At 47.0% G+C, this 15,764-nt stretch overlaps 1 protein-coding gene across 5 annotated transcripts in view; it reads right to left on the bottom strand.

Annotated features, from left to right (window-relative positions):
• EIF2AK4 (eukaryotic translation initiation factor 2 alpha kinase 4) overlaps nt 1-15,764 on the bottom strand; it is a 113,927-nt gene that overhangs the window by 21,456 nt on the left and 76,707 nt on the right. For all 5 annotated transcript variants that reach the window (XR_006818627.1, XR_006818626.1, XM_046007530.1 and 2 more), the window contains 8 exons: nt 14,320-14,392; nt 13,616-13,737; nt 11,158-11,207; nt 10,047-10,215; nt 8,732-8,848; nt 6,880-6,945; nt 3,997-4,167; nt 3,494-3,628 (listed from right to left, as the gene is read on the bottom strand). Coding sequence is in view for 3 of the 5 variants with exons in the window: in XM_046007530.1 (XP_045863486.1) it covers nt 3,494-3,628; nt 3,997-4,167; nt 6,880-6,945; nt 8,732-8,848; nt 10,047-10,215; nt 11,158-11,207; nt 13,616-13,737; nt 14,320-14,392 (903 nt within the window). In the remaining 2 variants the exon portion in view is untranslated. The remainder of the gene's footprint in view (nt 1-3,493; nt 3,629-3,996; nt 4,168-6,879; nt 6,946-8,731; nt 8,849-10,046; nt 10,216-11,157; nt 11,208-13,615; nt 13,738-14,319; nt 14,393-15,764) is intronic.

Genomic DNA, 15,764 nt, shown 5'->3' with positions numbered 1-15,764 from the left:
AAAGGGGTCAACCAAAATTAAGTACGTGTACGGGAGGGAGAGTGCCAGTGAGAGAAGAGAATGAGGGGCGAGGGAGGGAGAGATGGGAGCTCGCACCCGTGCCAACTTGGGAAAAAATGAACAAACACTGCACCTAGAGCTGCACTGCCGACCACGGCGGCCACCCAGCCACATGTGGCTTGGATATCCGAAATCCAACTAAGCCAAACTGACATGTGCTGTGTATTAAATGCACAGAGGTCTCAAAGACTCAGAATGGAGAACATAGAGGATATAAAATAGCTCACTAATCACACTGAGATGTAGGACTACGTGCTGAAGTAGTATTGGGGGTATACTGGGTTAAGTATACACTGATTGCAGAGGCTTAGAAAAAAAGTAAAATAGCTCAAAATTTTTTAAAATTTCAGGGTGCCAGTTGGTTAAGTGTTTGCCTTCGGCTCAGGTCGTGATCCCAGGGATCGAGTCCCGCATCGGGCTCCTTGCTCAGCAGGGAGCATGCTTCTCCCTCTGCCTGCTGCTCCCCCTGCTCACGCTCTTGCACTCTGACAAATAAACAAAATCTTAAAAAACAAAAAACTTAAAAAAAAATCGGACTGTATGCTGAAACAACATTTTAGATATTTGGGTTAAATAAGATTATTAAAATGTCTTTTTATTTGCTTTATGTCCCTAGATAATTTAAAATTACATAGGTGGGGGCTCCTGGGTGGCTCAGTTGGTTAAGCATCTGCCTTCGGCTCAGGTCATGATCCCAGGGTCCTGGGATTGAGCCCCGCATCGTGCTCCCTGCTCGGTGGAGAGCCTGCTTCTCCCTCTCACTCTGCCCACTTGTGCTCTCTCTGTCAAATAAATAAAATCTTAACCCACTGAGCCACCCAGGTGCCCTCAAATAAATAAAATCTTAAAAAAAAAAAATTACATAGGTACGTTCTGATTCTGGACCAAGATAGGTAGGAACACTTCTCTCTACTCATCCCTCTAATTACAGCTAAAAATCCTGGACAGTATTTATAAATCAAACGAAGAAGACTATGAAGTGAAGAGAGGGTACACATGGGTGCAGGAACTGTAGAATCTGAGGGAAGCACATGCTGACAAGCTAGAAATGCCAAGGAGAACCAACAAAAGGCCCCCAGGAAATGTACTCTCTCTGGCCAGAAGACCAAGAAAGGGGCAACCTGGCAGGGCTGAAAATGTTTCTAAGACCCCTGCCATGCTCCAGCCAAACACCACAGGAAAAAAGCACAGGCCTGCCCCCACCAGTCAAGGCTGAGTGGGGGCCCACACCATTACCCAGATGTAAGGAACCCCTACCTAAGACCATACGGGAACCAGGACTTTCTTACCTGCCTGGAGTAGTGACCCCTCCCCCTCCCCACCCAAACAGTGTCACTGGAGGCCAGGAACTGAAGGATGACAGACCCTCACCTTGTCCGCCTAAGCGGTAATGAGGCCACCCTCCTTGTGGGGATGGTGTCCAAGGGGACTGGCTGAGTGGGCGCCTGCAACTTTCCCCGCTCTCCAGCAGTCTCCTGCCACTCCTCTCCCCCAACTCACCACAGTACCAGTACCGTGCAGGAAACAGGAACAAGGCACCCCTCCCAGTGTTGAAGGAAGCAGGGTAAGGAAACTGAATCTTTACCCTCAACCAACAGTAGCAAGATGGCACCCCCCGCCCCTACTGGTATGCTCTCAGGGGAGGCCTGCTAACCAAAAGATCTAGCTAAGCTCTGGAGTCTCCTAATACTTAAAATACCCAGGGTAGGGGCGCCTGGGTGGCTCAGTGGGTTAAAGCCTCTGCCTTCGGCTCAGGTCATGATCTCAGGGTTGGGATCGAGCCCCACGTCAGGCTCTCTGCTCAGCGGGGAGCCTGCTTCCCTGTCTCTCTCTGTCTACCTCTGCCTGCTTGTGATCTCTGTCAAATAAATAAATAAATAATCTTAAAAAAAAAAATACCCAGGGTACACAGTGAAAATCACGTATCATGGCAGCTACCAAGATCTCAAAATGTGTAAGATAAGACAATCAACAGATAACAAGAACAGGATGACACAGATATTGGAAACCTCTGACAAGGATTTTAAAGCCACCATCACTAAAATGCTTCAGAAACAAGCATGGCAAACAGGCTTGAGCTCCCCCCCGCCCCCCAAAAAGAAAGGCTCAGCAGAGAAGTGGAAGATTAAAAAACCTCTGGATGGGCTCAGTAGCAGAATGGGGAAAACGGTGGAACTGAAGATTAAATCAGAGAAACTCTTCAGTCTGAAGGAGAGAGAAAACAGACTGTAAAGCAAAAGGTCCCAGAACCTCAGGGATATAAAAACTTAAACATTTGTCATCAGAGTCCTAGAAGGAGAGCAAAAAAGAGGGTGAGACGGGAGAGGTATTAGAATAAAATGCCTGAAACATGCCTTTACTGGTCTGTGGGGAGGGTGGCCTCGTTACTGCTTGGGTGGAGGTGAGGGTCTGTAATCCTCTGGCTCCTCCACTGACACTGTTTGGGGGTTCGGGGGCACTACTCCAGGCAGGTATCAAAGTCTCAGCTTCCACTCAGTGTTCTCAGATGCCACCATGCTAGGGCTTGGTGGGAGGGCCCCCACTGGAGGAGGACATAGACCTCTAGATTCAAGAAGCTGAGATAATCCTGAAGAGCATAAATCCAAAGAAAGTCATACCAAGATAGGTCACGATCAAATTTCAAACTAAAGACAAAGGGAAAAAAAATCTTAAGAGCATTGAGTGAAAATCAACTTTCCTACAGATGAAAATTCAAACAACAGCACATTTCTCATCGGAAACCAGAAATCTGAGTGAACTACAACAGACTTTCTTCTCCTCTTGAGTTACTCAGATTTGGACAGCTGAAGCAAAAAGCCTAACACTGTCTGATGTGGACCTCAATGTATGGAGAGGAAATATTTAAGACAATTATATTACAAATGGCGGGATGGGTATAGGGACTTCCAGCGAGGGAAAGGTTCCATACTTCATTTGAAGTTGTAAAGGTCAGCATCCCTGGGTCTTTATGGTTACTGAAGAGCTCTGTATCATGACTGTGGTGGTGGTGACAAGACTCCACACACATGATACAGTGGTACAGAGGTACACACAGTGTGTACCTGGTTGTCCTGTCTGTGTCCTGGTTCTGCTATTTTATTACAGTTATGCCAGATTTAACCATTCGAAGAAACGGAAAGGTACATAACATCTCTCTGTACTATCTTTGCAACTTCCTGTAAACCTGTAATTTTTTTTTTCAAGATTTTATTTATTTGACAGAGAGTGAGTGAGGGAACCCAAGCAAGGGGAGCAGGAGAGGGAGATGCAGGCTTCCCACTGAGCAGGGAGTCTGATGCGGGGCTCGATTCCAGGACACTGGCATCATGACCCGAGCTGAAGGCAGATGCTCAACAACTGAGCCACCCAGTCTGAGAAAGAAAGGAAATGAAACCAGAATAAATCAATTGACGAATATAGGGTGAGCCCTCACCAGCAGGTCGTATCTGCCACCAGCTGCCAGGATTTCCGATACAGCCCTGTGCCTGCGTCTGATGACTGCCGCAAACTGGAAGATGACTCCGTTGTGCTGCTGTGCCTTGTAAACCAAGCCCAGATTGATCAAGACCTGTGAAGTGCAAGCCCACGCAAACAGGTCAAGGGCATGGCTTTCCGTCAGTAGCATCAGAGCAATCGGGAAGATGTCTAAGGACAGACTGCCAGGTGAAAAAACTCTGCTCTCTTCAGGAATCACCCCTTGGCTGGAGCTAACTGACGTCATCAGACTCACTGTACTACAGGAAATCATGATGCTTGCAAGGACATTGTGATTGAAGCCAAAACTGTTACTAGAAATCAGAAGTTCCAAAATGGAGAAAGCAGTGTTCTGGGGGAAGAAAACACGTTCTAGCATTAACTCCAAAACCCCATCTCCCCCTGGGCCGGCAGCACTGACCACCCCCTCTCCCCCACAGGAGAATCCAGTGCTTGCCAAACCTGCAACTTGATGCCGAGTTTCTTCAACAGCCCGACAATCTCCTCTAGGTCTTTTAAGCCGTACTTCACCAGCTGGGCAACGCCTGTTTTCTGTTTTATTAATGAATTTATTGCCGGTGTTAGATCTTGCAAATCTCCCTTCTGCTCAATAAATTTGTAGAGTCGACACAGCTGGAAAGCAAGAAGGCACATTTAGCTTTGGATCCACGGCAGGGAAGAGCAGGGATTTTCTGGTCAGAGGCCATTTTAACCTTCACTGGGAACCTGACTATGGATTACCCTTTTCCAGCAACTTCCAGTGAGAGTACCTCACTGGAGTGCTTTGGGCACCTACTTCCAGTGAATGCTGCCGCCAGCAGAGCAGCCCCTTGTATTAGCTGAGCCGCCATGACAAGATTTCCAAGCCAGTACAGGTCCTCTTTACCCTCCTCATTCTCATCGACCTCTGTTCCTGCAGACACAGAAATGGAGGTCGGGGATAGAGTGGGATGGGCACGCAGGAAGGCGAATCTGACTGGTTCTAGTTCTACTCAGAAGTAGCCAGAAGTCCCTCTCCTCCCTTTGCTTGAATAATTTCTGTTTGGAGGTGTCAGCCCCTTGATCCTTCCCTCCCTCTGGGGCTCACACCTTCATCCCAGCTCCTGGCTGCTGCACCCATCGTCTTCCACATGAGGCAATGGCTAGAGACAATCTGTGGGCCAGGCCCAGTCCCTGGCACATAGCAGGGGAAGCAGGAAGTAACTATGGTCATTGACCTGAAAGAAATTTCCACTGGAGCTCCTGGGAGTTAAACAAAATTAAAGCTATTTTAAGACGATATAAGCATAACCTGGTTCAATGACAAGTTGGTGCATGGAAACTTGGAAACAGAGCTGAATGAAGACTCAGCTTAAACCAGTTTTAATATAATAATCATACACCATATGTATTTTTTTTAATCCGAAAAGTAATCTCAATATCTTTACCATATTAAATGGTTTTCTTTTTTTTTTTTAAAGATTTTATTTATTTATTTGACAGAGAGAGATCACAAGTAGATAGAGAGGCAGGCAGAGAGAGAGGGAAGCAGGCTCCCCGCTGAGCAGAGAGCCTGATGCAGGACTCGATCCCAGGACCCCGAGATCATGACCTGAGCTGAAGGCAGCGGCTTAACCCACTGAGCCACCCAGGCGCCCTAAATGGTTTTCTTCTTAAAATTAAAAACTATTTCTTCTCAAATTTTAACATTAAATTACCCCATTAATAAACTACCAGAAGCACTAGAGTCGCTGTCTCCGGATCTGTGTCTTCACCCCATCATCAACAAACTCCAGGTGACTCTGGACAAGTCACAACATCTCTCTGGGCCTGAGATGCCTCATCTGTAAAATCAGAACACTGGGCCAGGCACTGGCTTGCGATGTTACTGCTTCCTTTTCTAGTATCTTCAGAGTTTCCATTTTTAAATAATGACAGCACTAAATGCCTTTATTGGGTGCTGATCTTTCCATCTTTAAGCTAATCCAATGTACAAGTTTGAAGCAGTGCTCATCATCAGATAACCAGAGATTCAACAAAAAGAAGCTAACATTTGAGCAGCTGAGACAGCTATCATGTGCAAGTGTGAATTACATCTGAAACGTGACATTAGTTCAAAGAACCTTCTGGGCTTGAACCTTCATGTAAGGAATCACCAGACTGGGCAGTTTCTGGAGCAGATTCTTTGTGCTACTTATACACAGAACTATTTCTGCTCACGGCTATGTGCTACGTACATGTCTAGAGGATTATGTAAATACTGTGCTTCCTATCAAAATATTTTATCACTGGTCACTTTGGGTACCATTAATATCTCCTCCAATATTTAACATCTAACATTTAACCTGGCTTAACTTCTAGAACTCCTAGCTGTGTGATCTGGTTTACCCTCTCTGCCTGACTGCAGGCTGACCACTCTGGGCTGCAGGCTGTGCATGCAAGTTTGGTTAGACAGCCAAGGGTAGATGGACGCTGCCCGGATCCCCCCGGGCTTTTTAAAGGCCAGCATGAATTAAGTTGAAAGCAGCCCATGGACTCTTCAGCTGATTCCTTTATGTGCCTTAGCACTGTGCCAGCCACATTGTAGGTGTCCAAAAGAACCAGCGCCTCTGCCCGGCCCTGTACAGTCATATTTTAACCTATCCTATACATGCATTTGCTGATCATCACAGGTCATGTAATGGAGTGCCCCAGCAGGGCTAGAGAGGTTGTGGGGAAGTTTTAAAGAAGTCGCTTTTCTTATATAAATATTCAGGGAAATGTCAGAAATCCCTGCTGTCTTCTGCTATCCAGTGACTCCGTGAAGTTTGGGTCAGCGTGCCAAAGATCAGACACCAATGTGAGGCTTGCTGAGAGAACAGGACAAACTTGTTTACCCCATGAGATAGTCCTCACTGCCACTGGGATCAAATGCCAGATTTTAGGAGTGGGAAATGTACCGGAAAAGCAGGAGCTTTAATTCAACTCTGACGTGCTGGAAGATCAGTGAGGGTTGGGTAGTGGGGAAAACCCAGATGGATCTGCAGAGCTCTGTGCCTCATCCCAGGCCCCTAGGATCTATTTCAGAAGAGAACAACTAGTACTAGACCCGCTTGCTCAGCAGGTGGCTCTGGAGGGCAGAGCAGCTGGTGATCAAGAACGAACAGGCTGATGACCCCACGGTGAACAGCAGCGTGGGGAGGCAGGCGTCGAAGCCAGCACTGGGCCCTCTTCCCCTGATCCCCCGAGGCTGCCATGGAACCTATGAACCCTCAAGGGAAACCTGTTTGTGAGGTGCTGGGGAGCAGCCCCGCCTCACTGCCTTGGAGATCAGGGTTGTCCAGAGTTTCAGAGAAAGCTGCAAGAGCGCCATCACTGGGTACTTACGCTGTTAGACGACAAAGACAGATTACAAAACTTGGCTTCCACTTCTCTCCTCGTCAGCTTTTCTGTCTACCGTGGAAGAGAAAGGGAACAATGAGAGTCACCAAATTTGGCCCTGAATATAAAGATACAATCTCCAGGCCACTTCTGACAAGTATATACCCTCCATTTTGGACAAACTGCTCCAAATCATGAAGGATGGATTAATTCTGTGACTAAAGAAAAATTTTTTCTTCCAATTCACGTAAAACTAACATTTGTCTTTTTTTTTTTTTTAAGATTTTATATTTAAGTAATTTCTACACCCAATGTTGGAGCTAGAACCCACAAACCCAAGACCAAGAGTTGTACAGTCTACTGACTAAGCCAGCCAGGCACCCCTAACATGTGTCTTAAAATACAAAAATTCCTGACATAAAACAAGTAAAAGGGGGAGGATGCCCTTACTATTTAGCTAAAACCATTCAGTGAGGCAACCTAGAACTGGACAGGCTGAACCAGGGGGTTTCTGTCTGGATGGCAAGGAAGTAATGGATTCATGTCCCTCTACCAAAAGCCACATGCTGACAGCCTCTGAGTACTTCGTCCCACGCCAGCAGACAGGCTGTGGCTGCGAGGTATGAGCAAGGATGACGTGACGCCCCCGTGCATAATCCCTGGGGTTCCTGCCAGCGTCTGATGGACACGGTGTGTCTGCTACTGTCGAGCAGAAGCTGCACCTCAGGGAGAAACGCACCATGGAGAAACAGACAGTAAAACTGGGGCCCCTGGTGTGCACCTGCCAGAGGAGAAAGAAGCTACTTCGGCTTTTTGAGGTCCAGAAAACAGTAGGTTTGGGGTGCCTGGGTGGCCTGGTCAGTTAAGTGTCTGCATCAGGCTCCCTGCTCAGTGGGGAGCCTGCTTCTCCCTCTCCGTCTGCCACTCCCCCTGCTTGTGCTCACTCTCATGCTCTAAGTAAATAAATAAAATCTTTCAAAAGGGGGGCACCTGGGTGGCTCAGTGGGTTAAGCCTCTGCCTTTGGCTTGGGTCATGGTCTCAGTGTCCTGGGATTGAGCCCTGCATCAGGCCGTCTGCTCAGCAGGGAGTCTGCTTCCTCCTCTCTTTCTCTCTCTGCCTGCCTCTCTGCCCACTTGTGATCTCTAGCAAATAAATAAATAAAATCTTTCCAAAAAAATCTTAAAAAAAGAACAGTAAGCCAGCAGACTTCCACTCTATTCTGCTTTAATCATAGACCATTTGGCACTATAGGTGATTGAATCTCCTGGATGCCCCTTATTTATTATAAACACAATATCTAACATGAAAAGAAATCAGAAAAGATACATATTCACCTTCATCCCAGCACCATAACACTACTGAAAATTTTCAGTGGTTCCCCTCCAGGCTCTGTGCACTTACCACAGAGGACCTGCACACATACTGGAGAGCAGGAGTACCACAACGAGGCTCAGTTAGGAAGAGTAACTGAAGGGCGGCTGCCCCAGCGCCACAGGGAATAGGAGCTAATGGAGGCTCCAACCAGGGTCCAACCACTCTCCCCCGATTCCACCAAAAAGCCCAATGACAACATCTATAAATGACTTTACGGATAAGCACAGGTGGGCTGGAAGAATTAAGGGGAGGCCCTAAGCCCTTTATTCTTGTATAAGTACCGCGCGCTAACCGATTACGCCACTGGAGCTCCTCCCTTTATTCTCAATACAATCACTCCCTCCAATTCGTTTCTTTTTTTACTTTAGAGAAATGAGGGAAGGAGATAAAACTCCCAATTCAGTTCTATGGTGACATCACTAAGAAAACACTTATGAACTATTATCATTCTTCAATATCAAGTCAAAGTAATTAAACGCTTACCACGGCGTCATACAGAATAACATAGACTTGACTGAGTTTATCTTCTGGGATTCCACAGTGTAAGAGGATTGCTTTCAATAACATGGTATGGTTCAAGTAAATACTGTAATTTCTTTCCTAGGATACAACAGAGAAATTAATTAGTTTCATCGTAAAAACAGTATAGGACCAAAGCTGGCATCTTATCACGCACTTACCATCCAGGCAGGCGATTGTGGCAGGACTGAATTTTGGCATATTGCCTTCTAGTTTATTTTTCCATAAACATTCCTTTTACATTGTCATAATCAGAGACTAGAATATAATCAAACCTTTATTTTTTTAAAAAAAGATTATATATTTGTCAGAGAGATCACAAGCAGGGGGAACAGCAGGCAGAAGGAGAAGTAGATTGCCTGCCGGGAGCCCAATGTGGGACTCGATCTGATCGATCTGAGATCATGACCTGATCCGTAGGCAGAGGCTTAACTGAATGAGCCACCCAGGTGCCCCTCAAGCCCTTTATTATATGTATCTAAGCCACTCTGGTGTCCAGCTGTGGTGAAAACCTGAACGAGTTCACACAGATATCAGTAAGGGAGAGGAGCGGGTTCAGCAGTCACTGCCGCTGACGACGGGCCAGAGGGACGACTGGCTAACGGGCGAGCGTTCAGACTAGCGAGCAGAGCGCTGGGCTGGGTGCAGCGGGCTCTTCAGAGAAGCAGCCACGTGGGCTCTGCCCTCAGCAAGCACGCATCTCCCCTCGACGGCGGTGAGGGTGGAGGGGCAGGCTCCTGGGGCAGAAGGGGCGCCCACGGCGGCCGGGAAGGCAGCCTTTCTAGAGGAGGAACCCCGTGACAGACACAGCGGTGGAGCACGCGGCCCCCGTGTGGGACCCCGAGGCAAGGTCTGAGGAGAGCCAGCCGCTGTGCTAGAAGCGACACCGGATGCCGGCTCGACGGAAAGTGAAGTTAGGGAGCTGAGAGCCAGGGCAGAGGGTAGGAGGGGGCCACAGAGGGTGCCGAACAGGATGGACGTGCTAAAAGCATCCGAGGAATCTTAGCTAATTTCTCGCACTGTGGAAGAACGGGCAGTGCAGCAACACCCTTCCCCCAGAACAGATGAAAACAAAACCCATTCCTTTCAAGGCAGAGGCGAGAGCCTGACAGAAACCCCCAAGTAACCTCATCAAACTCTTCTCCATTATCCTAGCAAAATGTGGCCCACTGCTGGTACCAAGTCGGGGGGGCAGTTCTGTTGTGGTCACGCCCCCACCCCTCCCCAGGTCAGGGACTCTAGCAGGGTGACCTCGGAACATCAGACCCTGGAAAGTAACCTGAAGCGCCGGGAACTCCTGGATGATCTCACAGATCGTGTAGATGACTTCAGCAGTGGGCAGAGAGCTGTTGGCAGCAGACGTGACGATATCAAATGCACATTCCAGAAGTTCTTTGGGATGAAATCGGTCTAACTTGCGAGGCCTGAACACGCGCTCTATGCAGTATCTGGAGAGAGAAACCCAAAAACCCAGGTCACTGCTTCCTGGAATCACAAACATGTAAGAGGCTGCTGAACAAGAGAAAAGAAACAGAAGAAAATGGATCAGTGGTGTGAGCAAGAGACCTTAAAGACAGATTTAACTGCCAATTCCTCAGGGTCTGGGGGGCGGGGGGAGAGATGGCCACTATTAAATAATGGGGCTTTTTTTTTTTTTTTTTAATGTTTGAAATAGAGATGAAATTACACACAAGAAATAATTTTACCTTTAGTGCTTGCTCTCTACACAGGGACACACCTTAGGACTCTATTAATTAACTGTTCACTCGCAGCTGAGAAGAGAAAGGACAGGAAGAGTTCTGACTTTGCTGTAAGAAAGGCCCTTTTAAGGAGGGTGCCTTGTTGACAACAATACGGCTTCCAATCATGAAGCTCTTGCTGCTCGACCGCTGCGGGATCTAAATGTACAGAAAACCCTTCTCCGCTGCTAAGTGCCCACAGGCCCGGAGCACACCGCACACACACCTGCTGGGTTCACTCCGTTTCTCTACAGGTGGCTTTTGTTCATTACCTGTGGAGGCTGGTTTTACACGGGGACTGCTGGCCATTTGTCCCTCCCATTAAGTTTTAAAAGGGGCCATCCGTGATCAAAAAGAGCCCTACAGGTTTTATCAAGCAACCACTTGCAAAATAATTAGTTCTGTTGGTTAGGAATGTTAGAAGGCAGAGAACAGACCGAAGGGGCTTCATGGAACCTACCTAACAGCTGCATGTCCACTAAAGGGAAGGCCATGAGTCTCTGTAACCCCCGAAAGGGGGACTGCGGCTGGGCATCGGGACCGTTGTTCCAAACTTGCTACTTAAACCCAAAATTCAAACCCCATGTGATAAAACATCCTTCCTTGGTTTCTCTCCCACATCCACCAGATGAAACCCCCCAAGTTTCGTACCGTTTCAAATTCAATATATTATTTCTTGCCACGTATCTTGCAAAAGGAATCTGCAACACAAAGTTTCAAAGGTCAACCTCAAAATGTGCCAACAACCCCTCCTTTGGGTTTTTTAATTAACAGCTTTGTTGAGCTAGAACTCACAGAGCACAGAGTCTACCCTTTTATAAGGTACAACTCTGTGGTTTTAGGAAATCCACAGAGTAGTGCATGGCTTGCCATTCACGGGCCCTGACATGTTCGTGAGGTGGTCAGTCAGCAGCCGAGCCCACTGCTGGGAGCTCTACTGACCTTACTTACTATGGCATTTCTTAGGATTTTAAATTTGAGAAAAATTCGCTTCTAATTAAATGTGCTCTGTCCAGTTTTATTATGCCAAGTTAAAATCAGTGCCAGTTATCCGGTTACCTGTAACTCTTCTCCCCCTTTATCTGTTTTTGTCCACCCCCCACCCACCTGCCTCCTCACCGGTTTGTTCTCTGTATTTAAGAGTCTGGGTTTTTTTGTTTTCCAGATTCCAAACAGAAGTGAAATCCTACAGTATTTATCTTTCTCAGATTCATTGTATTTAGTCTAATACCCTCTAGCTCCATCCACATTGTTGCAAATAGCAAGATTTCATTCCTTTTTTGGCTGAATAATACCACATCTTCACTCATTCATCTATCAAAGGACACTTGGACTGTTTCCCCACCTTGGCTACTGTAATGTGATTATGTAAATAACTGAAATGTTTTTTCAAGTGTCATTTATGATAATCCAATCCAAATGGGTCTTCTCGCTTGTGGTGACTTCCCTGATTTCCCATGATCTTCTAGGTGAAATTCTTACCCACCCACTAATAATAACCACAACTTATGAAATTATTGTCAGATTATCTAGCATCATACCATTAACGATGGATCAAATTCTTAAAGTGTACTTTTTATTTGGGGGAAATGGCTATTAGCTCAGAAAGCAAGCGGGTGTTTAAAAATCTGCACTTTAAGGGGCGCCTGGGTGGCTCAGCGGGTTAAAGCCTCTGCCTTCGGCTCAGGTCATGATCCCAGGGTCCTGGGATCGAGTCCTGCATCGGGCTCTCTGCTCCGCAGGGAGCCTGCTTCCTCCTCTCTCTCTGCCTGCCTCTCTACCTAGTTGTGATTTCTCTCTGTCAAAGAAATAAAATATGTTTAAAAAAAAAAAAATCTGCGCTTTAGGGCTGCCTGGGTGGCTCAGAAGGTTGAGCATCCGACTCTTGACTTCAGCTCAGCTCACGCTGGCTCATGAGATCCGGGCCTACATTGGGCTCTGTGCTCAGCAGGGAGTCTGCCTGAGATCATCTCCCCTCTCCCTCCCGCTCTCTGCTCCACCCCTCCATTAGCGCTCTCTCTCTCCAATAAATATATCTTAAAAATACCTGCACTTCAGTCTCCTAATGTCCAAAGAATAAACAGCCAGTTTTAAGTATAGCAACTTAAATACTTTTATCAATCCAACGGGTGAAGCTGAGATACCTTTTCTTTGACCTTCCTTTTTATGCATGAGGCTGAACATTGCTTCAGGAGTTTATCAGCCCTGTGTGTTTTCGCTCTGAGAACTGCTGGTTATACCCTTTGCTGATCTCTCCACTTGTCAGTGCTTTCTGCACACGAGAGAAATGAAGCTCTTGTCTGTCTCACGCATGGACAGGGCTGCGGATGGGCTCACTGGTAGGCCACACTATGCGAGCGGATAACCCGCATCAGAGCACTGCCGTCAAAAGGAACCCTGGGGATCAGAAGCAGGCCAGCACAAGCAGAATTCAGCACATCTCTTAACCAGAGGCACTTGCTGTCAGAAGAATTTAATTGTTTTCTGTGTTAACACGTTAGGAAGTCAGTGAAAAATCTAGCCAGGAGGTAAAGAAAACAACTGTGTTCATCTGTCTTGAGTCAGCCAGGTCAAGCTGTGGCGGTCACTCGGCAGAGCTCAACAATGGGGCACAGATGTGCCATCGGCAACGCAGGGGGCCAGTTTCTAGGGTCATAAGCACCTGTGCTATGAGCAAGATGGATGTACACAAGGTCGGACATTCACTAAATTCCAGTGATGCTCTCACCCTAGTAACTCCCTCAACAATGTGTCTCCTAGGGGCGCCTGCGTGGCTCAGTGGGTTACGCCTCTGCCTTCAGCTCAGGTCATGATCTCAGAGTCCTAGGATAGAGCCCCGCATTGGGTTTTCCGCTCAGCAGGGAGCCTGCATCCCCCCTCTCTCTCGCTGCCTGCCTCTCTGCCTACTTGTGATCGCTCTCTCTGTCAAATAAATAAATAAAATCTTAAAAAAACAAAAAACAAAACAAAACAAAAAACCAAAAAACCCAATGTGTCTCCTAAAGTTGATATTTAGAATATAAGCCCAGGGTAAAAAGTGATGGCTAAAGGTAACCCACCCGTGGCCAGACCCAGCATCTGGCCTGCCCCGGGGCGCTCCCAGCCTCACCCGCAGGTCGAAAGGAAGCATCACCAGCATTCCGCTGTGGTCCACGAATAAGGCAGCTTCATTGTGCTCATATATTTGCCTGTTCTGCGGAAGCAGCAGTGGGGTACACAACTGGACAGCTCCTACACCAAGTCAGAAAAAAATAACTGAGCATCCAGTTCTCATTCTTCCTAGGAGGTAACTGAAAATGAACACAGATCTGATGGTGGAGTCATCTGCTACTGGCCGCTGAAATCACCAGCAAGTGGTCTGCAGCTCTGACTCCACTAATGGACAGCTCATCTGAGGTCAAGTCTGTTAATCAGTCTCATTTCTGACTCCACAACCCGACTGTATTTTAGTAGCAAGGCTCTAATATTCCAATCGTAATACTCAAAATGGTTCTCCTCAACAAGCTGAGTGTAAAAAATACGCTTAAGGGGTGCCTGGGTGGTTCAGTCAATTAAGCTTCTGCCTTCGGCTCACGTCATCATCATCCCAGGGTCCTGTGATCAACCCCCGCCTCAGGCTGCTTGCTCCTCGGGGAGCCTGCTTCTCCCACTCCCTTTCTGCCCCTCTCCCTTGCCCCTGCTCTGACAAATAAATAAAATCTTATAAATAAATAAAGGTAAAATATGGTTGCAGCCAAATCTATTAAGAGTACTTTTTAATGATGAAACAAAACGCTTTTTAAGACGGCCATGATTTTTTTTAAAAGGACATACCATGTCTTTTAAAAACGCGGACGACGGTGTCACACACGTGTTGCTGTATCTTGGATGTTCGGATTGAGAAGCCCTAAAATATGACCAATTAACATGTCATCAAAGCCAAATCGAAGGGATCCCCTAACACACGCATCTGTAGCTTGCAGTAAGCATCACATTACTTACTCCCGAGACCTTAAAGGAGAGTGAAAGGAGAGGTCCGCAGTGAGTCCCTCTTAGAACAGGTGTAGGGAGAGAAGACAATGGCACATCCTGCAGGACGTCCCGCCTGAGGAAGGGGACCTAAAGCTCCAAGCCCAGACTCTTCACCACGGTGATGTACGCCATTCAGGGAGAGTTGGTTAATACACACATTTTCCCCGAGGGTTCCCAGGGATACTGTGGAGCAACCAACCAGCTGATGGCATTAGGCCTCCGCTCACACACTAAGGTGATCCACGAGCGCGGGGGAGTGGGGGGTGGGGGGGTTGAAAGTTACATGGCATTTATATATTTTGTAAAGACCTCTCCTTTCCATTTGTTTCTTAGTATACGAAGGAATATCATTTCACTTGAAGAGATTTAGAAAACAACAGACAAGCACAAAGACGAACATTAAAAAGTCACCTACAATGCTGTAAGGATCTTTCTACTATCACCAGCCAGCAAAAACTGGTTTGGTCCTTGAGAACTATCCTGATCTTGCACAAATCGTTCCACCACTTTCTCCACTACTCTTTTAAAATTACATCATCATTTTAAGCACATGGAAACACGTAAGGAATAGGACCTGTCGTTCACCCATCTACCTTTTTCAAATTTTAACATTTTGCTATATTGTTTCAGACTGCTTTTGTTCGAAAAGCAAGAAAAAAAGAAAGAAGGAAGGAAAGAAGGAAGGGAAGGAAAAAGGAAAAAAGGAAGAAAAAGTTGCAGGCTGCTAAACCTGGGTATGCCTCAAAAACCATCTGGGAGCTTTTAAACAGAGACTCTTGGGGAGCCTCTCACACCTGGACACTTCAAGTCATTAGATAAGAGGAGGGCCCGAGTGTTAGAATGATCCAAATTGATGGTTTCAGGTCTGGGCGGCAGGGCCAGGGCTTTGTCTCCAAAAGCACAGCTGCTTAAACTCTTAAGTGGATGGAGAAAGGAGTGGGTTGGGAACGCCTCAGTTACATGATTAGAATCATGGCTCTGGGGGTGCCTGGCTGGCTTAGTCGGCTCAGCGTGGGTCTTCCACTCAGGTCATGGTCTCCAGGTCCTAGGATCCAGCCCTGCATTGGGATTCCTGCTCAGGAAGGGGTCTGCTTCTCTTTCTTCCCTCTGCCCGTCCCCACCACTTGCTCTCTCTTTCTCTGTCTCAAATAAATAAAATCTTTTTTAAAAAATTAAAAATAAAAATAAAATCATGGCTCTTCCCAGCATAATGCATATGGCACACATTCTGCATACATGGACCTCAG

The sequence above is a fragment of the Meles meles genome, chromosome 6 (assembly GCF_922984935.1).
Source record: "Meles meles chromosome 6, mMelMel3.1 paternal haplotype, whole genome shotgun sequence".
Taxonomy (NCBI): Eukaryota; Metazoa; Chordata; class Mammalia; order Carnivora; family Mustelidae; genus Meles; species Meles meles.
This window is presented reverse-complemented; position numbering and strand designations above follow the sequence as displayed.